Source organism: Euphorbia lathyris, chromosome 3 (genome assembly GCF_963576675.1).
Source record: "Euphorbia lathyris chromosome 3, ddEupLath1.1, whole genome shotgun sequence".
In the NCBI taxonomy this organism is placed as follows: Eukaryota; Viridiplantae; Streptophyta; class Magnoliopsida; order Malpighiales; family Euphorbiaceae; genus Euphorbia; species Euphorbia lathyris.
This window is the reverse complement of record NC_088912.1, coordinates 95,185,689-95,202,571: the sequence shown is the minus strand read 5'-3', so window position 1 is coordinate 95,202,571 and position 16,883 is coordinate 95,185,689. Positions and strand designations below refer to the sequence as shown.

The 16,883-nt window shown below is 36.4% G+C and overlaps 1 protein-coding gene across 3 annotated transcripts; it reads left to right on the top strand.

Moving 5' to 3' along the window:
* Positions 1 to 1,123: 1,123 nt before the first annotated feature.
* On the top strand, positions 1,124 to 15,079 carry LOC136223529 (alpha-N-acetylglucosaminidase). Of its 3 annotated transcripts, XM_066011578.1 has the most exons (19): positions 1,124 to 1,796; positions 2,473 to 2,546; positions 3,551 to 3,762; positions 4,845 to 4,966; positions 5,418 to 5,503; positions 5,882 to 5,976; positions 6,093 to 6,174; positions 6,696 to 6,802; positions 7,700 to 7,730; positions 8,727 to 8,844; positions 9,705 to 9,755; positions 9,850 to 9,959; positions 10,086 to 10,188; positions 10,377 to 10,475; positions 10,812 to 10,922; positions 11,647 to 11,876; positions 11,962 to 12,199; positions 14,463 to 14,541; positions 14,649 to 15,079. In XM_066011578.1, the coding sequence occupies exons 1-19, from the start codon at positions 1,578 to 1,580 to the stop codon at positions 14,882 to 14,884; spliced, it is 2,403 nt and encodes an 800-aa protein (XP_065867650.1). In that variant the 5' UTR covers positions 1,124 to 1,577; the 3' UTR covers positions 14,885 to 15,079. The 3 variants fall into 3 exon arrangements, with proteins under 3 accessions (XP_065867650.1, XP_065867651.1, XP_065867653.1); XM_066011579.1 differs by lacking the exon at positions 1,124 to 1,796 and having other exon boundaries at positions 2,496 to 2,546; positions 3,501 to 3,762; XM_066011581.1 differs by lacking the exons at positions 1,124 to 1,796; positions 2,473 to 2,546; positions 4,845 to 4,966 and having other exon boundaries at positions 3,577 to 3,762.
* Positions 15,080 to 16,883: the final 1,804 nt, after the last annotated feature.

Genomic DNA, 16,883 nt, shown 5'->3' with positions numbered 1-16,883 from the left:
TGGAAATACTCATCCACAATATCAAGACCAGGATCTCGGTCATCAGAATGATCTGCCTCTGCTCCCCCAAACTCGGACTGATCCAACACAGCCTGCTCTATCGAAGCTCCCCGCACCTGCTGCGTCCCAACCCCTCTCCATCTACGACCTGATACATCAATACCACACAGTCTCGTATGACATGATGTATCCTCCTCCTCGTCCATATCTAGACGCCGAGCTGATGACGGGATAGATTTCCCCGTGACAGTCTCTCGCTCCGTCTACACATAAAAATTTAAACAAAATTAAATTAAACAAAAATATAATTTTCAACAACTAAATTTACCTATAATTAACATTATACAATTTACAACATAAAAATTTAAACTAAATTAAATTAAACAAAATAAAATTTACAACATACAAATTTCTTAAAAATAAAAATTATAATCAAATTAATTTAAACAAATAACAATTATTAAGATTTAAACAAAATAAAATTTATTTTAAAAAAAATCTCCGAAATAGGGACGGGCGTCAGCCTATCACGCCCTCACATGGGTGAGGGCGTGAGGCTATCACGCTTGTACCTATAGTGCGGCGTGATATTCAAACGCCGCACCATAGGTGCGGGCGTGAGTGATAGCCTCACGCCCCAGCCCCTGATTCGGTTTTTCCACAAATCACGAACAGATGCTAAAAATCAACCAAAAATCGACAAAATAAGTCCATATTTCGTACCATTAGCGTTTTGCATCTTCCGCCCCTCCCACGATCCATGTTTTCATTGAGAAATTAGTTCGGATTTGATCGAAGAGAGTTTAGGGTGTTTGACAGGTTTTGAGATTTTTTAATTTTAAGTAAAGGATATTTCGGTCTATTCTCGAGGCTATGTGTGGAAATTAATGGCTAGATACAGTAATTCACTTGTTTTAACATAGGTGTCATGTCACTAAAATAAATTTTATAGTAAATTGAGTAAATGACAAATTTGCCCAAGTAACCGGAATCGGTCGGAGTAGCCAATCCCGGCTGAATACGAAGGTCCAAAATGCGCCGGCGAGCTTTGTCCCGCCGAAAATTCTCTAGCAAAAGTGTAATAAAGAGGGAGCTTTATAATCATTTACCGACTAACTGAACATGGACAGAACAATTGAATTTCTCGTCTTTATGTTGCTGGAAAAGGCTTCCATACCTCATATTACCGGAAAGATTACCAAGATTGCAGACTGATGTTTTTTTGGTCCTTTAAACAATCATCTTTTCCGTGATTTTCAAGTGTTTCAATTCAGTCCCAAGGTTTTGGTTTTAGTTGCGGTGGCAAATTAGTCATCTTTTGCTCAAGTTCTTTTCTTAAAAAAATCAACTTTATCCTTTAAATCCTATAAATTAGGTGAGTTGTGGACAAATTTTGTTGTTTTTTACTCTCTGCCGTTCGATTCCCAAATAGTATGTCGTTTTTGCTTTGACCTGCTGGGGCAGAAAAGTTAAATGGTAGTGTCTTTGTTATTCAAAGCTTATTCCTTGATGATCATCTCAAATGATTACTGAAAACTGAGCCACTGTTGATTCAATCCCAGCTCAACAAACCCAGAATGTCTATCCACACCTATCTGCATCTTTTAACGGTAGTATTTCTACTTGTACTACCTCTAGCCTTGTCCAGTTCAGGAACAGATGCTATAGGGGCTTTGCTCAATCGTTTGGATTCTAAAAGATTATCCCCAAATCTTCAAGAGTCTGCAGCTAAAGGTGTTTTGCAGAGATTGCTTCCTTCCCATATACACAGCTTCCAATTCAAGATTGTGCCCAAGGTATCTTTGATTTGATATGAAATGAAATGACCCAATTTTGGTATAATGATTTCCCTCTTTCTTTTTTCATCTCAAGCTCCAAATGCCTTTGCTTTTTTTAGTGGTATTCTGTTTCAATACTTTATTACCTTTAATTCCTTGAATCTGTATAACACACTAAGACAGGAAGCAACTGGGAGTCGCTAGCTGGGGGGCGGAGTCGCCCCGGCCCGAGGGTATATCTTGTTTCCTATTTGTATTAGCATTGGCTTTCGGTTTATAATAGATTGAGTACTATAAATACTCTCATGTAAATCCTAATCTATAATCTGATTTTCCGCCTCGTTAATAAAAGCTATTCTCTTTTCTGGCCGTTGACTAGCTTAGTAAAATCTGTGTTTTCAATATTTGTATATTTATCTTTCACTAAATCCTCGTTAATAAGAGCTATTCTCTTTTCTGGCCGTTGACTAGCTTAGTAAAATCTGTGTTTTCAATATTTGTATATTTATCTTTCACTAAATCCGCACAACAACCTGCTTATATGGTAACTGCTTTTGCATAATGGCAGTATCATGTGTTGTCTTTGGTTTAGGTTTTATTAGATTTTGGTGAGCTGGATTTGGGTTCTGTTGGTCTAGGTGGTATTATGCATTAAAATCTGGAGCTACTGAAATGTTTCACCTTTGAATATCAGGATGTTTGTGGTGGAAAAAGTTGCTATCTTATTCAGAATTCCATTCAACCGAGCAAGAATGGGCCAGAGATAATGTAAGTAGGTTTCACTTGTCCTCATAGTGTCAATTTGCAGTGCTTTTCGGAGTTTCGATTTTTCTGCAACACTTTTAGGACACAATTCCACAAGTCAAATGTTATTTTGTGGATTTGATAAGGCTTTTCTGTCATTCTTGTAAATTGAATATGCCTTCATGAATTCTTTCCATAGCTATGGTATTAAAGATCATTTGTTCTTTCAGTGTATTCAAATGAAGTTGAATTTCAATGTTCAAATACGGTGAAAACAGTGTACTTACTTGATATAGAATAAGAGTAATGTCCTAATGCCTTGAATTTGTATTACACACTACGACAGGAAGCAACGGGGTCTCGCTGCCCGGTCAGCGAGTCGGGGGTGCAGGGGGGCGATGCGCCCCCTGGCCTGGGGTCCGGGGGGCGGAGTCGCCCCTGGCCCAATGGTATATCTTGTTTCCTATTTGGATTAGTATTGGGCTTTCGGTTTTCTACTTGGAAGCGATGTCTTGGGGTCCAAGTCGGTTTAGGATAGGTTGAGTACTATAAATACTCTCTTATGTAAACCCTAATGTGTTATCTGATTTCTGCCTCCTTAATAAAAGCTATTCTCCTTCTACCCGTGAACTAGCCAACACAACGTTGGTGAACCACGTAAAATCTGTGTTTCGTTTTTTAGTTTATTTATCTTTCGCTAAATCCGCACAACAAGTAATATTATAGATACCTATTCTCTTTTCATTGTAATTACTTTCTCAAGAAGGAGAGAATGTGAGTCCTTAATCTTTTTAGTCTTATCAAATATGCACTTGTTTTATACTGTTAATTCTTGAATTTAGACGAGCACAGGCTGAAAAGCTTGAAGACTGTAACTGAAAGATTTATGAGAACATACATTTGTAGCTCTGACAACGAAGTTTTTCGTGGGATCTAAATTATCTGATGTGTATTTTCTTTTCTGTTCACAAAATGAAGTGTACATGAACTATTTGCAAATGGCACCTTTTGTTTTATCACTCCTTCAGCGTTAAAGGTTCCACAGCTGTAGAGCTTGCGTCTGGTCTCCATTGGTATATAAAGTATTGGTGTGGTGCTCATATTTCATGGGACAAGACTGGTGGGATGCAGATAGGTTCAGTTCCTAAGCCTGGATCACTTCCTCGTGTAAAGGAAGAAGGTGTAATAATTCGACGGCCTGTACCATGGAACTATTACCAAAATGTTGTTACATCCAGTTGTAAGTACTGAATCTTCCATATTGTTTTCATCAGGATTCTTTTCGGTAGCTATGTTGCAAGATGCGGCATTTGTGATTACTGTTATTTCTAGGAGTTTGCTGCAGTTTTGGATTTGGATATCATAAGTTGATCCTATATTACTTGCTAAACTTTCAGATAACATGATTTATTTAACTTCTGCATTCTTGAAATACTTTGCCATAAACACGAGACCTGCCAATTAACGTGTTCGACTCGTGTTATTTCGGGTTCGTGTCAAAAAGAAGCTATTTGGCCCAGGCTGGTTACGAGATTACAAGAAAAGATTCGGTTTCGAAAGCAAGAAAAGGGCTAAGAAAAGAAGTAAACCCAAACCCAGCCCAAAAACTTTCGCGTCAAAATCATGTTAACCTGTTCGGGTTAATGTCGATTTCGTGTCGTGTTTTCGGGTTACATGTAATTTTGTTATAAGAAGATAAGAAGATATGATAACTTGTAAAAATATAAGAAGATATGATACTATTTTTAAATATTTTATGTCGTTTTTAGATTAGTATGTTAACACTAACCATTGAAAAGTTCGTTAATATCAAGTTAGAGGGTCATGTAATGTGTTTATAACAATTTAGGAGGTTCGAATCAATATTTACAAGTAATAAAGTGACATAAAAAACACGAGAGAATATAACAATAATTTTCAATATTAGTGTCATTTCGTGTCGTTTTCAGGTTCACATGTCAACCCTAACCAAACCCAAAAATTTGCATGTCAACCCAAAAATGACACATTACCTACTAAGCTAAACCCAAACACTAAAATTGCGTGTCGATTTCGTTTCGTGTAATCGGATTGTGTGTACTTTTGCCACCTCTACACAGATCTGTTCCTATCACTTTTTTGTCCAAGCATCTAGAGTCCATCCGATAGTCTATTGCTTACAAGTAGGAACATTATCCTTCCTTGTAATGTCAAGAGTTTTCTATAACAATTTTCCATTTAATCATATTGAATGCACATGTAAATATAACATATGAAGTTAGGGTATAGTACATGTGACATTGGTTACTGTTGGTGATATGTGATACCAATTCTTCTTTCAAGACTCATATGTTTGGTGGAATTGGGAAAGATGGGAGAAAGAGATAGATTGGATGGCTCTTCAGGGGATTAATATGCCTTTGGCATTCACAGGACAAGAAGCCATTTGGCAAAAAGTTTTCATGGTAAGCATATATCAAAGACGTTTCTTTTAATGTTGCGCGCTTCAGGATTTTTCTCCAACTTTATTCCAGCTAATACCTAGAATTTCAATTTTATTACAAGTTCCGTCTTTTTTAATCTGCTTTGAGTGTTGGTATGATGGTTTTGTATGATGGTTCATGTTAGCCGACCCCGAATCATTTCGGGACTAAGGCTTTGTTGTTGTTGTTGCTGCTGCTTTGAGTGTTGGCCTTATAAGGGTATTTGGACTTTCAAATTAATAGACATAGACTTGAAATAATCAGTTCAACTGTCCTTTTCCTTTTTTGTTTTTGTGTCCACGAATGGATGCAAATGGAGTTAAATTAAATACGTTTAGTCCAGTTGCCGTTTTGTTTGAGGAATTTTGACTGTCTACATGCTTGAAAATCTTATTGCTCGATTAATATCCCATGAGAAATCTTTGCAATGCAGAAATTTAATATTAGCGCAGAAGATCTGGATGATTTCTTTGGAGGACCTGCCTTTCTTGCTTGGGCCCGTATGGGTAATCTACATGCGTATGTAAACTATGAAACCCTTCTATTGTTTCTTTATCCATCCAAAACATGATTATAAGGAAGCACACCAGAGAGTGTTGTCTGCAGATCAATGTTGCACGGAAACTCTTCTCCATTAGCGTTTCCGCGTTTCATGTCATTTTCCGTATCTTTTCCGTTTCCATTACCGTTTCCAAGCTAATTTTTCTTAGAAATAACGTTCCCGGTATCCGTTTCATTTCCCGTTTCCGTGCAACATAGCTGCAGATATATCAGAGATTTGTCTACCTTGGATTCCTGAACTGCAAGTTCATTTCTTTTCCAGAAAGGCTAATCATGTTTTTTCTTGTTCTTATTACATATTTTGAGTTCCTGATCCTAGCATTTATTTTACTACAGGTGGGGTGGGCCTTTGTCCCAAAATTGGTTGGATAAACAATTGAATTTGCAGAAACAAATCCTCTCTAGGATGCTAGAGCTGGGCATGACTCCAGGTACGGTTAAGTTTCCTATGAAAAGATTACTTGCTTTTTACAATGGTAATCTAAATTTCTGTTGTATATAGCCTTTGTAATGTATTGACCAAAATGTGTACTCTTCTTTATTCCAGTGCTCCCAGCATTCTCTGGGAATGTTCCAGCAGCTTTAAAGAAGATTTATCCTGCAGCAAACATAACTAGGCTCGGGGACTGGTACTTACATATTCTTGTTTACCCATTTGTGTGCTTTACAACCATCCAATGTTATATGAGATTCATAATACATACCTTTTAGTGACTGGGAGAGGCCTACAACTTCCAATTACCTAATTACTAAATACTCCATCCGTTCTATAATATTTGTCTTTCTAGAGAATTTTTTTTTGTTTCATAATGTTTGACATTTTGATTCAATCCATGTACATTAATTGATGTTTTACCAAATATACCCCCGTTTAAGTTCGTTTTTTTATTCTAGAAATAGATAAAAATTAATTAATGGATGAAACTAATACAAGGTTAATAAAGTCTTTTAGTTAACATTAATTACATTTCTTAATTCTTGTGGGTTAACCTTAAAAGACAAATATTATGGAACATAGGGAATATCATTTTTCATGCTGCAAAAGGAAGCATGGTTGTCTTCTTGATTCGAGACTAGGGAGTTTCACATTGACATGCAAAAACCTCCTATGTTCATTTGCTGATAATTGTTTCGTTACTCATTGCTACAGGAACACTGTGAATAAAGATCCCCGTTGGTGTTGTACCTACCTCCTTAATCCTTCAGATCCCTTGTTTCTTGAAATTGGGGAGGCCTTTATAAGGCAACAAGTTAAAGGTGTGATTTATGCTTTCTTTTTATCAGCTTGATATAAGTTAAATGGTTTTAAATTATGTGGAAAATGTATTACGGCTTTGAATAGTTGACCAAAACACTTGGTCTTGTATCTATAAGCTGGTAAAGAAGATAGGGCCATCAATGATAGGAGAGATGCTCATATGATTTACCCAAAATAAATTCCTCAGACAGTTTCAGATACAACTTTGACCTTTGCCAACAGCTTATATAGGACAACCAGGACATTCGAATGCTAGGATAACTTTTGCCTTTGTTTGAAAGATATGTGGTTTGAAGCATTATAAATTTCGTGGCATTAAAACATTTATAAATTACTAGGATTTGGAGTAATATCAAATATAGGGAAACAATATTACCAAAAAAGGGAAACAATGGACTTGCATTCTACTTCTGAGAATGCAACGACCACGTCAATCATACCTGCAAATGATGTCCAGAGGGTCTTTTATAGTTTATTTTGGGCTGGTGTATTGTTGACATTGTTCAAGTTTGTAAAAGTATTATTTTCCTAAATAAAAGAATCGAAAATCAGACTCGATGTTGTATTGATTCTTATTCAGATATCACAGAAAAGATTAAAGATTCTTAATTCTGTAGATAGAAATATATTATGTCATTAACAAATTCCTTTCAACATTAGTCCAAGAAATGTAGACTGCAAGTGCAAACAGTTCATGGTTTGCTGGAGTCAGTTAGTGAAGTTCTACAATTTATCAATTGAAATTCTACATTTTGATTACTTAGTAATTTCAACTCTGTTTAAATGGACAGATGCAAGATGTGTTTAATTTGGTTTGCTTATGATATATGTCTTCTTTTTGCTTAGAAAGTATTATTGTTGATTTTTCTTATCCTACTTTTTGGTATTTATTTCAGAATATGGGGACGTGACTGACATCTACAACTGGTAATTTGTCTTTTATTTGTAAAATAACAATGTGCATCTTGTCATCATGTAATGTAAATTTGTTCATGAACTTGGATGTCATAGTTGAGAACTCCTTCACATCTAATGTCATTGGGAAACTTTCATTCTCTCTTGAGCTCTGCTTCCATCAGTGCAGACCAAGAGTCCGAAATTTATAATTGCACTTCGGTTACTAAAAATGAAATGTAATGTTAGCTTCTTAAGTTTGACAATAATATGAAGATGCCATGTACTATATGTCGTAATGCCTTGAATCAGTATAACACACTATGACAGGAAGCAACGGCGTCTCGCTGCCCGGTCAGCGAATCGGGGGGTCCAGGGGGCGATGCGCCACCTGGCCTGGGGTCCGGGGGGCGGAGTCGCCCCCGGCCCGACGGTATATGTATATCTTGTTTCCTATTCGGATTAGTATTGGCTTTCGGTTTTCTACTTGGAAGCGACATCGTGGGTTCCAAGTCGGATTAGGTTAGATTGAATACTATAAATACTCTATTATGTAAACCTAGTTTGTAATCTGATTTTCCACCTCCTAGTAAAAGCGATTCTCCTTCTGCCCGTGGACTAGCCAACATAACGTTGGTGAACCACGTAAATCTGTGTTTTCGATTCTCGTTTATTTATCTTTCGTTAAATCCGCACAACACTATATCATTGCCAGTGGTAATGGAAGGCCGATTATTTCGATCAAAAGCTTCATATATATGGTCATTGAGTAAAATTAGGACCTGTCTTATGATGCTGTGGCTCTTTGAATATTACAATTTCAGCTGTTTAATGCAGAAAGAAAATCTTATTTAGTGATGCAAAGAAAACAAAAGGAAAGAATCGATAAATATAAGAATCTGCATGTTTAAAAACTTTTATTAGAGACTGCATGATAATATATTCGCTCTTTTTCTTCCGATATTTGTCTCTTCATGCATGTTCGATTTACTAACATGATTTTATTACCTATTAACATGCTTAATGTAGTGATACATTCAATGAAAATCTCCCACCTACAAATGATGCAGCATACATCTCTTCACTAGGTACTGCTGTATATAAAGCTATGTCCAAAGGTGATGAAGATGCTGTGTGGTTAATGCAAGTACGCCACTCTCTTACTCTTAGCCTAAGACAATTTCCTATCATGTTTCCCGTAGTCAATGTCTGAATAGAAATTCTTTTTGACTATTTTCTATATACGTACATTCGTCAATTAAATTGAAAACGTTGGAAGCACAAAAGTAATTTCATGCAGGCAAGATTTCTCAACAAGCAGAGGTGTTCATGGCAATAATTGTTTTGTAAATCATCTGTTTACCATATGGATGGGTACGAAATGAAGTCTTAGGAAAACAGCTCCTCTGTTTCCTTCAATATTTTCATCCTACCTTATCGATTTTGTACTCCTTTGTAACAGAACAGTTTGCATTGCTGATGAGATAAACATGTCATTAGCTATTCAGGAACATTAAGTGCAGCTCAGAATTTAAATTCACAAAAATGAACCAGCCAATTGTCTCACACTGCTATGATAATTAATTCTTTCTTGCTCTGGTTTCTGTTACTCCTCTTATTTGTTATAGTTCCTGCACGTCTCCTGCAATCTAGAATATAACAAACCATGTGGTTGGCATCGTTAGGCATTTTTGGTTGACTTTGCCAAATTTGCCAAAATGAAAATTTTCAAAAATTAAATGATATTTTAAGCAACTTTAATTCTTCAATTTTTTAGGTTTGAGGTCATTTAGGAGTTGTTTTTTAGAGAGAAAGTTAATATTTAGGGAGAAAAAAATTTACGATGATTTTGAAAAATAGTCTTCTTCTACATCTCTTTGTACAAGTCTCTTTTACTTTTTAAACCTACATAACTGCAAAAAGATTGAGCTTTCTCCTTATCTACTTTGAGGCTTTGAAATGCATTATGCACAAATTATTTACAATTGAGATTCTTCCAATGTCTAGGGTTGGCTCTTCTACTCAGACTCTCATTTCTGGAAGCCACTTCAAATGAAGGTATGCATCTCTATCTGGATGAAAGAATATATTAATTACCATAATGATCTTCAGAATATTGTAATATACTTATACTTATTATTGGTACTTTCAGGCTCTTTTACACTCGGTTCCATTTGGGAAGATGATAGTCCTTGATCTCTTTGCTGACGTGAAACCGATTTGGAGAACTTCCTCTCAGTTTTATGGCACTCCTTATGTCTGGTAAATAGCTGTTTAGTTCAGCACTAGCAATTTGTTTAATCTTCATGATAATCTCTCCTAAATCATGCTTCATTGTGCCTCTTTTAACCTTTCAGATTCATTTGGTGTTTGTATTCATTAAATCAGGTGTATGTTGCATAATTTTGGGGGGAATATTGAAATGTATGGTATATTGGATTCCATATCATCAGGTCCAGTTGATGCCCGTACCAGTGAAAATTCAACCATGGTACGCTGAGGATCTTGTTTGTAAATATCATTACCATCAAAATTTGTCGCCAACGTTTTCTTTACATTTCATCTTTACAATGATCTCCTTTTGTGTATAGTATCTGCCCACAGTGGGACACAGTATTTCCAGACTGGTCCTGGCCATCGGGCTGCTATTTTAAAATTTTAAAATAATGTCTTACGTAGGTTGGTGTCGGGTTGTGCATGGAGGGAATAGAGCATAATCCAGTTGTGTTCGAGTTGATGTCTGAAATGGCATTTCGCAGTGAAAAAGTTCATGTTCTGGTAACTTCTCTAATTCTTACATAAGGCCTATTCTTTTGACAGTGGTTGCATGTTTTTTCTGGTTCATTATTTGCTTGAGCTCATATCGAATCATGATTTATATGTGTCAGATATTAATATGAAGTGGACCTTTAACTATGAGCTCGAGCTTTTAGTTCAATTGGTTCCATGACATGGTATCAGAGCTAGTTTGACCAAGTGGTCTAGGGTTCGATTCGTGGCAGCCCCATTTGTTGATTTAGTTGCAGGACGGTTCCATGACAATATGAAATTTTGAGCTCATAGTTGGATTGCTTTTCGCTGTGCATTTATGTTTTAGCTCTTCGATTTCTGTAGGAATGGCTGAAGACCTATTCTCGCAGACGATATGGTAAAGCTAGTCATCATATTGAGGCAGCTTGGAAGATCCTTTACCACACTATCTACAACTGTACAGATGGAATTGCTGTATGTGCTGCTTATTATTGATTAACTGTATCATCACCATGTCATATTTTTTGGTTAGTGAGATACTCCCTCCGTACCACAATACATGTCTTTCTAGAGAGTTTTTTTTGTTCCATAATACATGTCATTTTGATTCAATCCATACACATTAATTGCTTTTTACCGAATATACCCCCATTTAAGTTGCCTTTTTACTTTGGGAATAAATAAAAATAATTAGTGGATGCAATTAATACAAGGGTAATGTCAACTATTAATATGAAATAAGCTTGAGCTTTTAGTTGAGTTGGTTCCATGACATGGTATCAGAGTCAGTGTGACCAAGTGGTTCAGGGTTCGATTCCTGACAGCCCCATTTGTTGAGTTATTTGTAGGACATGGTAATGTGGGCCTGTGTTGTGCACGCTTCAAGCTTAGTGGGCATTCGCGTATGGGGGGGGGGGGGGGTTTAGTTGAGTTGGTTCCATGACAGCTAACAAAGACTTTTAGTTAAAATTAATTGCTTTTCTTAATTCTTGTGCATTAACCTTAAAGGACATGTATTGTGACACAGAGGGAGTATCATTTTGAAACACTTGTAAGTCGCTTGAATTTCCGAAAATGTTTCACTATACTTTTCCTTCTTTTCCTTTGTAATTGATAATGATACAGTTTAAGTTTTCATTTCCCCCTCTAATCTTCTTCCATGTATTTGACTTAAGATAGGGTTTTCTGTTTGTTGCAGGACCACAACACAGATTTCATAGTAAAATTTCCGGACTGGGATCCATCACGAAATTCTGAAGACAGGATACATAGCTTTCTCCCCCTACCTGGAACAAGAAGAGTTTTGTTTCAAAGTGCAAGCTCAAACATGCCTAAGGCACACATATGGTATTCTCCTAAGAAGGTGATCAATGCATTACAACTATTTCTTGAAGCCGGAAATGATCTGCATGGAAGCCTGACGTACAGGTTAGAACTAAAACTGTCTTTTATGCCATTTCTGAACATTAGTTTTTGATGCAAACATGTTTATATATGCTGAAAATTTGAACAGATATGACTTGGTTGACTTAACACGGCAAGTTTTGTCAAAGCTAGCAAACCAAGTATACATAGATGCAATAACTGCTTTCCAAAGGAAACATGCTGATGCCTTGAATCTTCACAGCCAGATATTTATACAGCTCATTAGGGATATTGATGTGCTTCTTGCTTCGGATGATAATTTTCTACTCGGGACATGGCTAGAAAGCGCCAAGGACCTGGCAGTGAATCCGAAGGAAACAAAGCAGGTGAGCTATAACAGAATCTCTAGCTTTCACAAATTCTATGGGTTGGAATACGTAGCATTGCAAATTTTATGGGTCATCCCCGTCCCCATCCGCATCCCGTAGATACCTAACATTCCACATTCCTCAAATTCTAGATTTAAAATTTTACAATACATTAGAATCAATAATGCAAACATAATATAAAAGTATAGTAATATAATCACTGTACAGAAAATGAATGAATCATAAGCAATGCATCAATCCACTAAAAATAAAAATTATTAGGGTTAATTTCAAATAAATGCCCTGTTTAAATTTTTTTTGTAGATCGGTACAGGTGGTTGGCCTTGATAAGGAAAGGCATTTCACGGAAATATATTGACATCATAAAGGACATGTATGAGGGAGCATGCACGAGTGTACGTACTAGTGTTGGGAAGACTGAAGAGTTCCCTATTACGATTGGAGTGCATCAAGGCTCCGCACTAAGCCCATTTCTTTTTGCCATCGTTATGGATGAACTAACAAGTTCACTTCAAGATGGTATATCATGGTGCATGCTGCTTGCAGATGATATTGTGTTGGTTGATGAGACGAAAGAAGGAATGGGGAGGAAGTTGGAACTATGGAGACAAACTCTAGAATCTAGAGGCTTTAAGTTGAGCCGAAGTAAGACAGAATATTTGGAGTGTAAGTTTAGCGGCCATAGGAGTAGGGAGGCAGGGACAATCACCCTAGATGGGAGAGTTGTTCAGGCCTCGGATTGCTTCCGGTATTTTAGGATCGATTATTCAAACGGATGGAGAAGTAGATGGAGATGTTGCTCATAGGATTAAAGCTGGTTGGTCGAAGTGGAAGAGTGCTACGGGTTTCCTTTGTGACCCCGGCATGCCTAATAGATTGAAGGGAAAATTCTACTGGACGGCAATTAGACCAGCATTGTTATATGGTACGGAGTGTTGGGCAGTGAAACACTGCCACATCCATAAGATATCCGTGGTGGAGATGCGCATGTTGAGATGGATGTGTAGTCATACGAGAAAGGATCGGGTGAGTAATGAAATAATTAGGACAAAAGTAGGGGTCACATCTATTGAGAATAAAATTAGAGAAAACCGACTAAGGTGGTTTGGCCATGTGAGACGTAGAGCGCTTGATGCGCCGGTTAAGAGAATCGAAGAGTGGCAAAGGGATGTAGTGGTGAGGGGTAGGGGAAGACCTAAGCAAACTTGGAGGAGGGTGATCGAGAGTGATATGAGTTTACTGGGAATTGAGGAAAATATGGTAGTGGATAGGACGGAGTGGAGGGAGCGAATTTGTGTCGCTGACACGACTTGATTTCACGGTTTTATATGATGGTTCATGTTAGCCGACCCCGGATCATTTCGGGACTAAGGCTTTGTTGTTGTTGTTGTTGTTGTTGTATCGGTACATGTGGTTGGCAAAATTTTCATTTTTTCAAATTTGGCCGATAAGGTCATCAAAATGAAAATTTTCAAAAATTAAAGTTGTTTAGTATCATATTTACTATGAAACCACATTATTACTTTTCAAAATCATCATTTTTGGAGTTTTCTCGCTCTAAACATTAACTTTCTCTCATAAAAAACATCTAAATGACCTCAAACCTAAAAAGTTGAAGAATTAAAGGTGCTTAAAATATCATTTAATTCTTTAAAATTTTCATTTTGAGATCGTTATCAGCCAAATTTGGAAAAATGAAAATTTTACCAACCACAAATACCAATCACATGGTTTTATTTGAAATTAACTCAAATTATTATCTAAATATAAAAATAAACATCAAGAAATCCATTTATACTACCAATTATCCATGTAGAAACACATCGAACATTCAATAACAAAAAAACATTATAAGAAAAATATTAGATTTAAATTGTTTGTATGAAATTATCTAAATTATATGGAAAATATTAATGTATAATTCATATAATATATAATTTTATTTATTTATTTAAGGAATCCCTATGGGGTGAGCCTTGGCACAACGGTAAACGTTGTTTTCGTGTGACTGAGAGGTCACATGTTCGAGTCTTAGGAGCGACCTCTTGCCAAAAAAATTGGAAGGGGGAAGGCTTACCCCAATACACCCTTGTGGTGGGACCCCTCCCCGAACCCTCGCTTAAGTAGGTTTTGGATATGATTCTTACTGTACGGATCTAAAGGGCAGCTGATCAGACTCGGTTGGATTTAACTTTTTATTTTCTTGTAGAGTGAGTGATATCTTGAAAGAATGCTAATATATATATTTGTTGAAATCTAGTACGAATGGAATGCAAGAACGCAAGTGACAATGTGGTATGATACCACAACCACTAATCAAAGCCAGCTTCATGATTATGGTAATGTTACTTACTGCTTACTTACTAGAGCATAGAGCATATGTTGTTACATTCAAAAGTTATAATATACAAGTGAACTAACTCATTCTCTATCTAATCTTGATTAGCTAACAAGTTCTGGAGCGGTCTACTGGAAGACTATTATCTTCCGCGAGCCTCGACTTACTTTGATCATTTAGTGAAAAGCTTGAAAGAAAATGTAAGTTTGAGCATAGAGGAATGGAGGAAAGAATGGATAGCATTCTCAAATACTTGGCAAGCAAGCACTAAAATTTACCCCACAAAGGAAAGTGGAGATGCCCTTGCTATATCTAGAGATTTGTACACAAAGTATCTTGCTTGACAATATGTTTGCTGTGGATCTATTTAGTTTTTTGGGGCAGTATTTCAACATTGTGTATTTTGTTTTATTGCAGGTTCCTAGAGAATATGTTTTCTGTCTCCTTTCTCAACTTGTATATGTTGCATTAAATTTCCTTTTGATTTGGTACCAATTATTGGAGGCTAAATTACATCCATGACCACTGAACTTTATGCATATTTACGGTATGACGACTAAACTTTAAAATGTAACTCAACCTTACATTTTCTAACATTATGGTCACCAAACTTCAATCAACGCCTTAAAATGGCCGTTAACGACTTCAAAATAAAATATTTCAAATGATGAAATTCTAAGAAATTTTAATTCTTCAAATTTTCTTTTTGAGGTAATTTAGGTGTTTTTTGGTTAGGAGAGAGAAAGTGATTTTTTTTTAGAGAGAGATCCACAGATGGTGATTTTGTAAAATAAAAAATGTGGTTTCATGGTAAATGTCGTTTAAAATAATTTTAATTCTTGAACGTTTTCATTTTGAGGTCGTTAACGGTCATTTTGAGACGTTAGTTAAAGTTTAAACTGAAATCGTTAACGACCATTTTGAGACGTTAGTTAAAGTTTAGGTTATAATGTTAGAAAGTGTAAAGTTGAATGACTTTTATGTTGCGTTAGTGGTCAGACTATGAAAATTAGTAAAATTCAGTGGTCATGTGTGTAATTTACCCAATTATTGGAGTTGAAACAGCTAGCTTTCAATCAGAGGTAGGATGCAAACGGGGTGGGGTGGGGTGGGGCGGAGAATGCATTTTCCATCCCCGTCCCCGACTAGTCGGAGATTCCCCATCCTCGTCCCGCGATCTCTGTTTAAAAACACTTTTTTCCTATTCCACATCTCCGTTCCCGTGGTGAATCACCATTTATATATTTTTTTAAATCAGTATATATTTCTTTTCTCTTCTCATTTCTAATTCTAGGTTTTGTTCGAAAGAATGGCAGAGATATTGTGCCTTTAGTTTAGTTTAGTTTAAGTTAGGAAAAATATTCACTTAGTCATTGTCTAATATTTTATGTATCCCATTTAATTTTTTATTTGAAAATAAGTCTATTTAATTTAACTTAAATGTTATAAATTATAATATTTAAAGTATAATTTTAATTATAATGGGAAATAATTGGGGATCCATCGGGGATTAATGGGGCAGAGACGGGGATATCATTTTCCATCCCTGTCACGGGGATAAAATTATCCCCATCCCCATCCCATTGGGATTTTTATCGGTGATTCTCCGTTCCCGTTGGGGCGGGTCACCGACCGGAATGGGGAATTCCCGCCCCACTTGCATGCTAAGTCAGAGGCACAGTTTAATAAGATAGACTGATCCTCTTTCGTTTCAGCTTTGAAAATGCATTCCCTAGTTTGCTCCTCATTATCACCTCAAATTCTCATCTTACACTTAATTATATAATATAAAGGGCTAATTACAAATCTAGCCCAATTAAGAGGGATCATTTACATATCTAACCTACATTGCTTTCATTTTACCAAATTAGACCATTTCATCCACTTTGGACAAAAATTACCCTTAATTCTATTGATCGATGGATTGATTTTTGATATCAATTGTTAGCGATTTTTGAGATTTTTGAAGTATTATGTTTAATTTCCGTAGAAATTATATGTTTTTAGCTTATACGCTTGCTTTTCTCGCTGGTCTTGCCTCTTTCTTAATCTATAATGGTTTGTTTCAATTTTCTCAATTTCCCACAATTTTTCTCCATTGTTGTCGCATTTGTGACGAAATTTGTCGCATTTCGTCACAAATGCGACAACAGTTGTCGCATTTCATCGCAAATGTGACAAGAGTTGTCGCATTTGCGACAAGTGTTGTTGCATTTGCGATGAAATGCAACAACTGTTGTCGCATTTCTGACGAAATGCGACAAATTTCGTCAGAAATGCGACAACAATGGAGGAAAATGGTGGAAATTATAGAAAATTGAAACGATACCATACAGATGAAGA

Coding starts and splice junctions, on each gene's coding strand:
- LOC136223529 (XM_066011578.1), top strand. CDS start 1,578: ATGTCTATCCACACCTATCTGCATCTTTTAACGGTAGTATTTCTACTT. Junction 4,967..5,417: donor TTTGGCAAAAAGTTTTCATG/GTAAGCATATAT, acceptor TTTGCAATGCAG/AAATTTAATATTAGCGCAGA. Junction 14,542..14,648: donor AAGCCAGCTTCATGATTATG/GTAATGTTACTT, acceptor AATCTTGATTAG/CTAACAAGTTCTGGAGCGGT.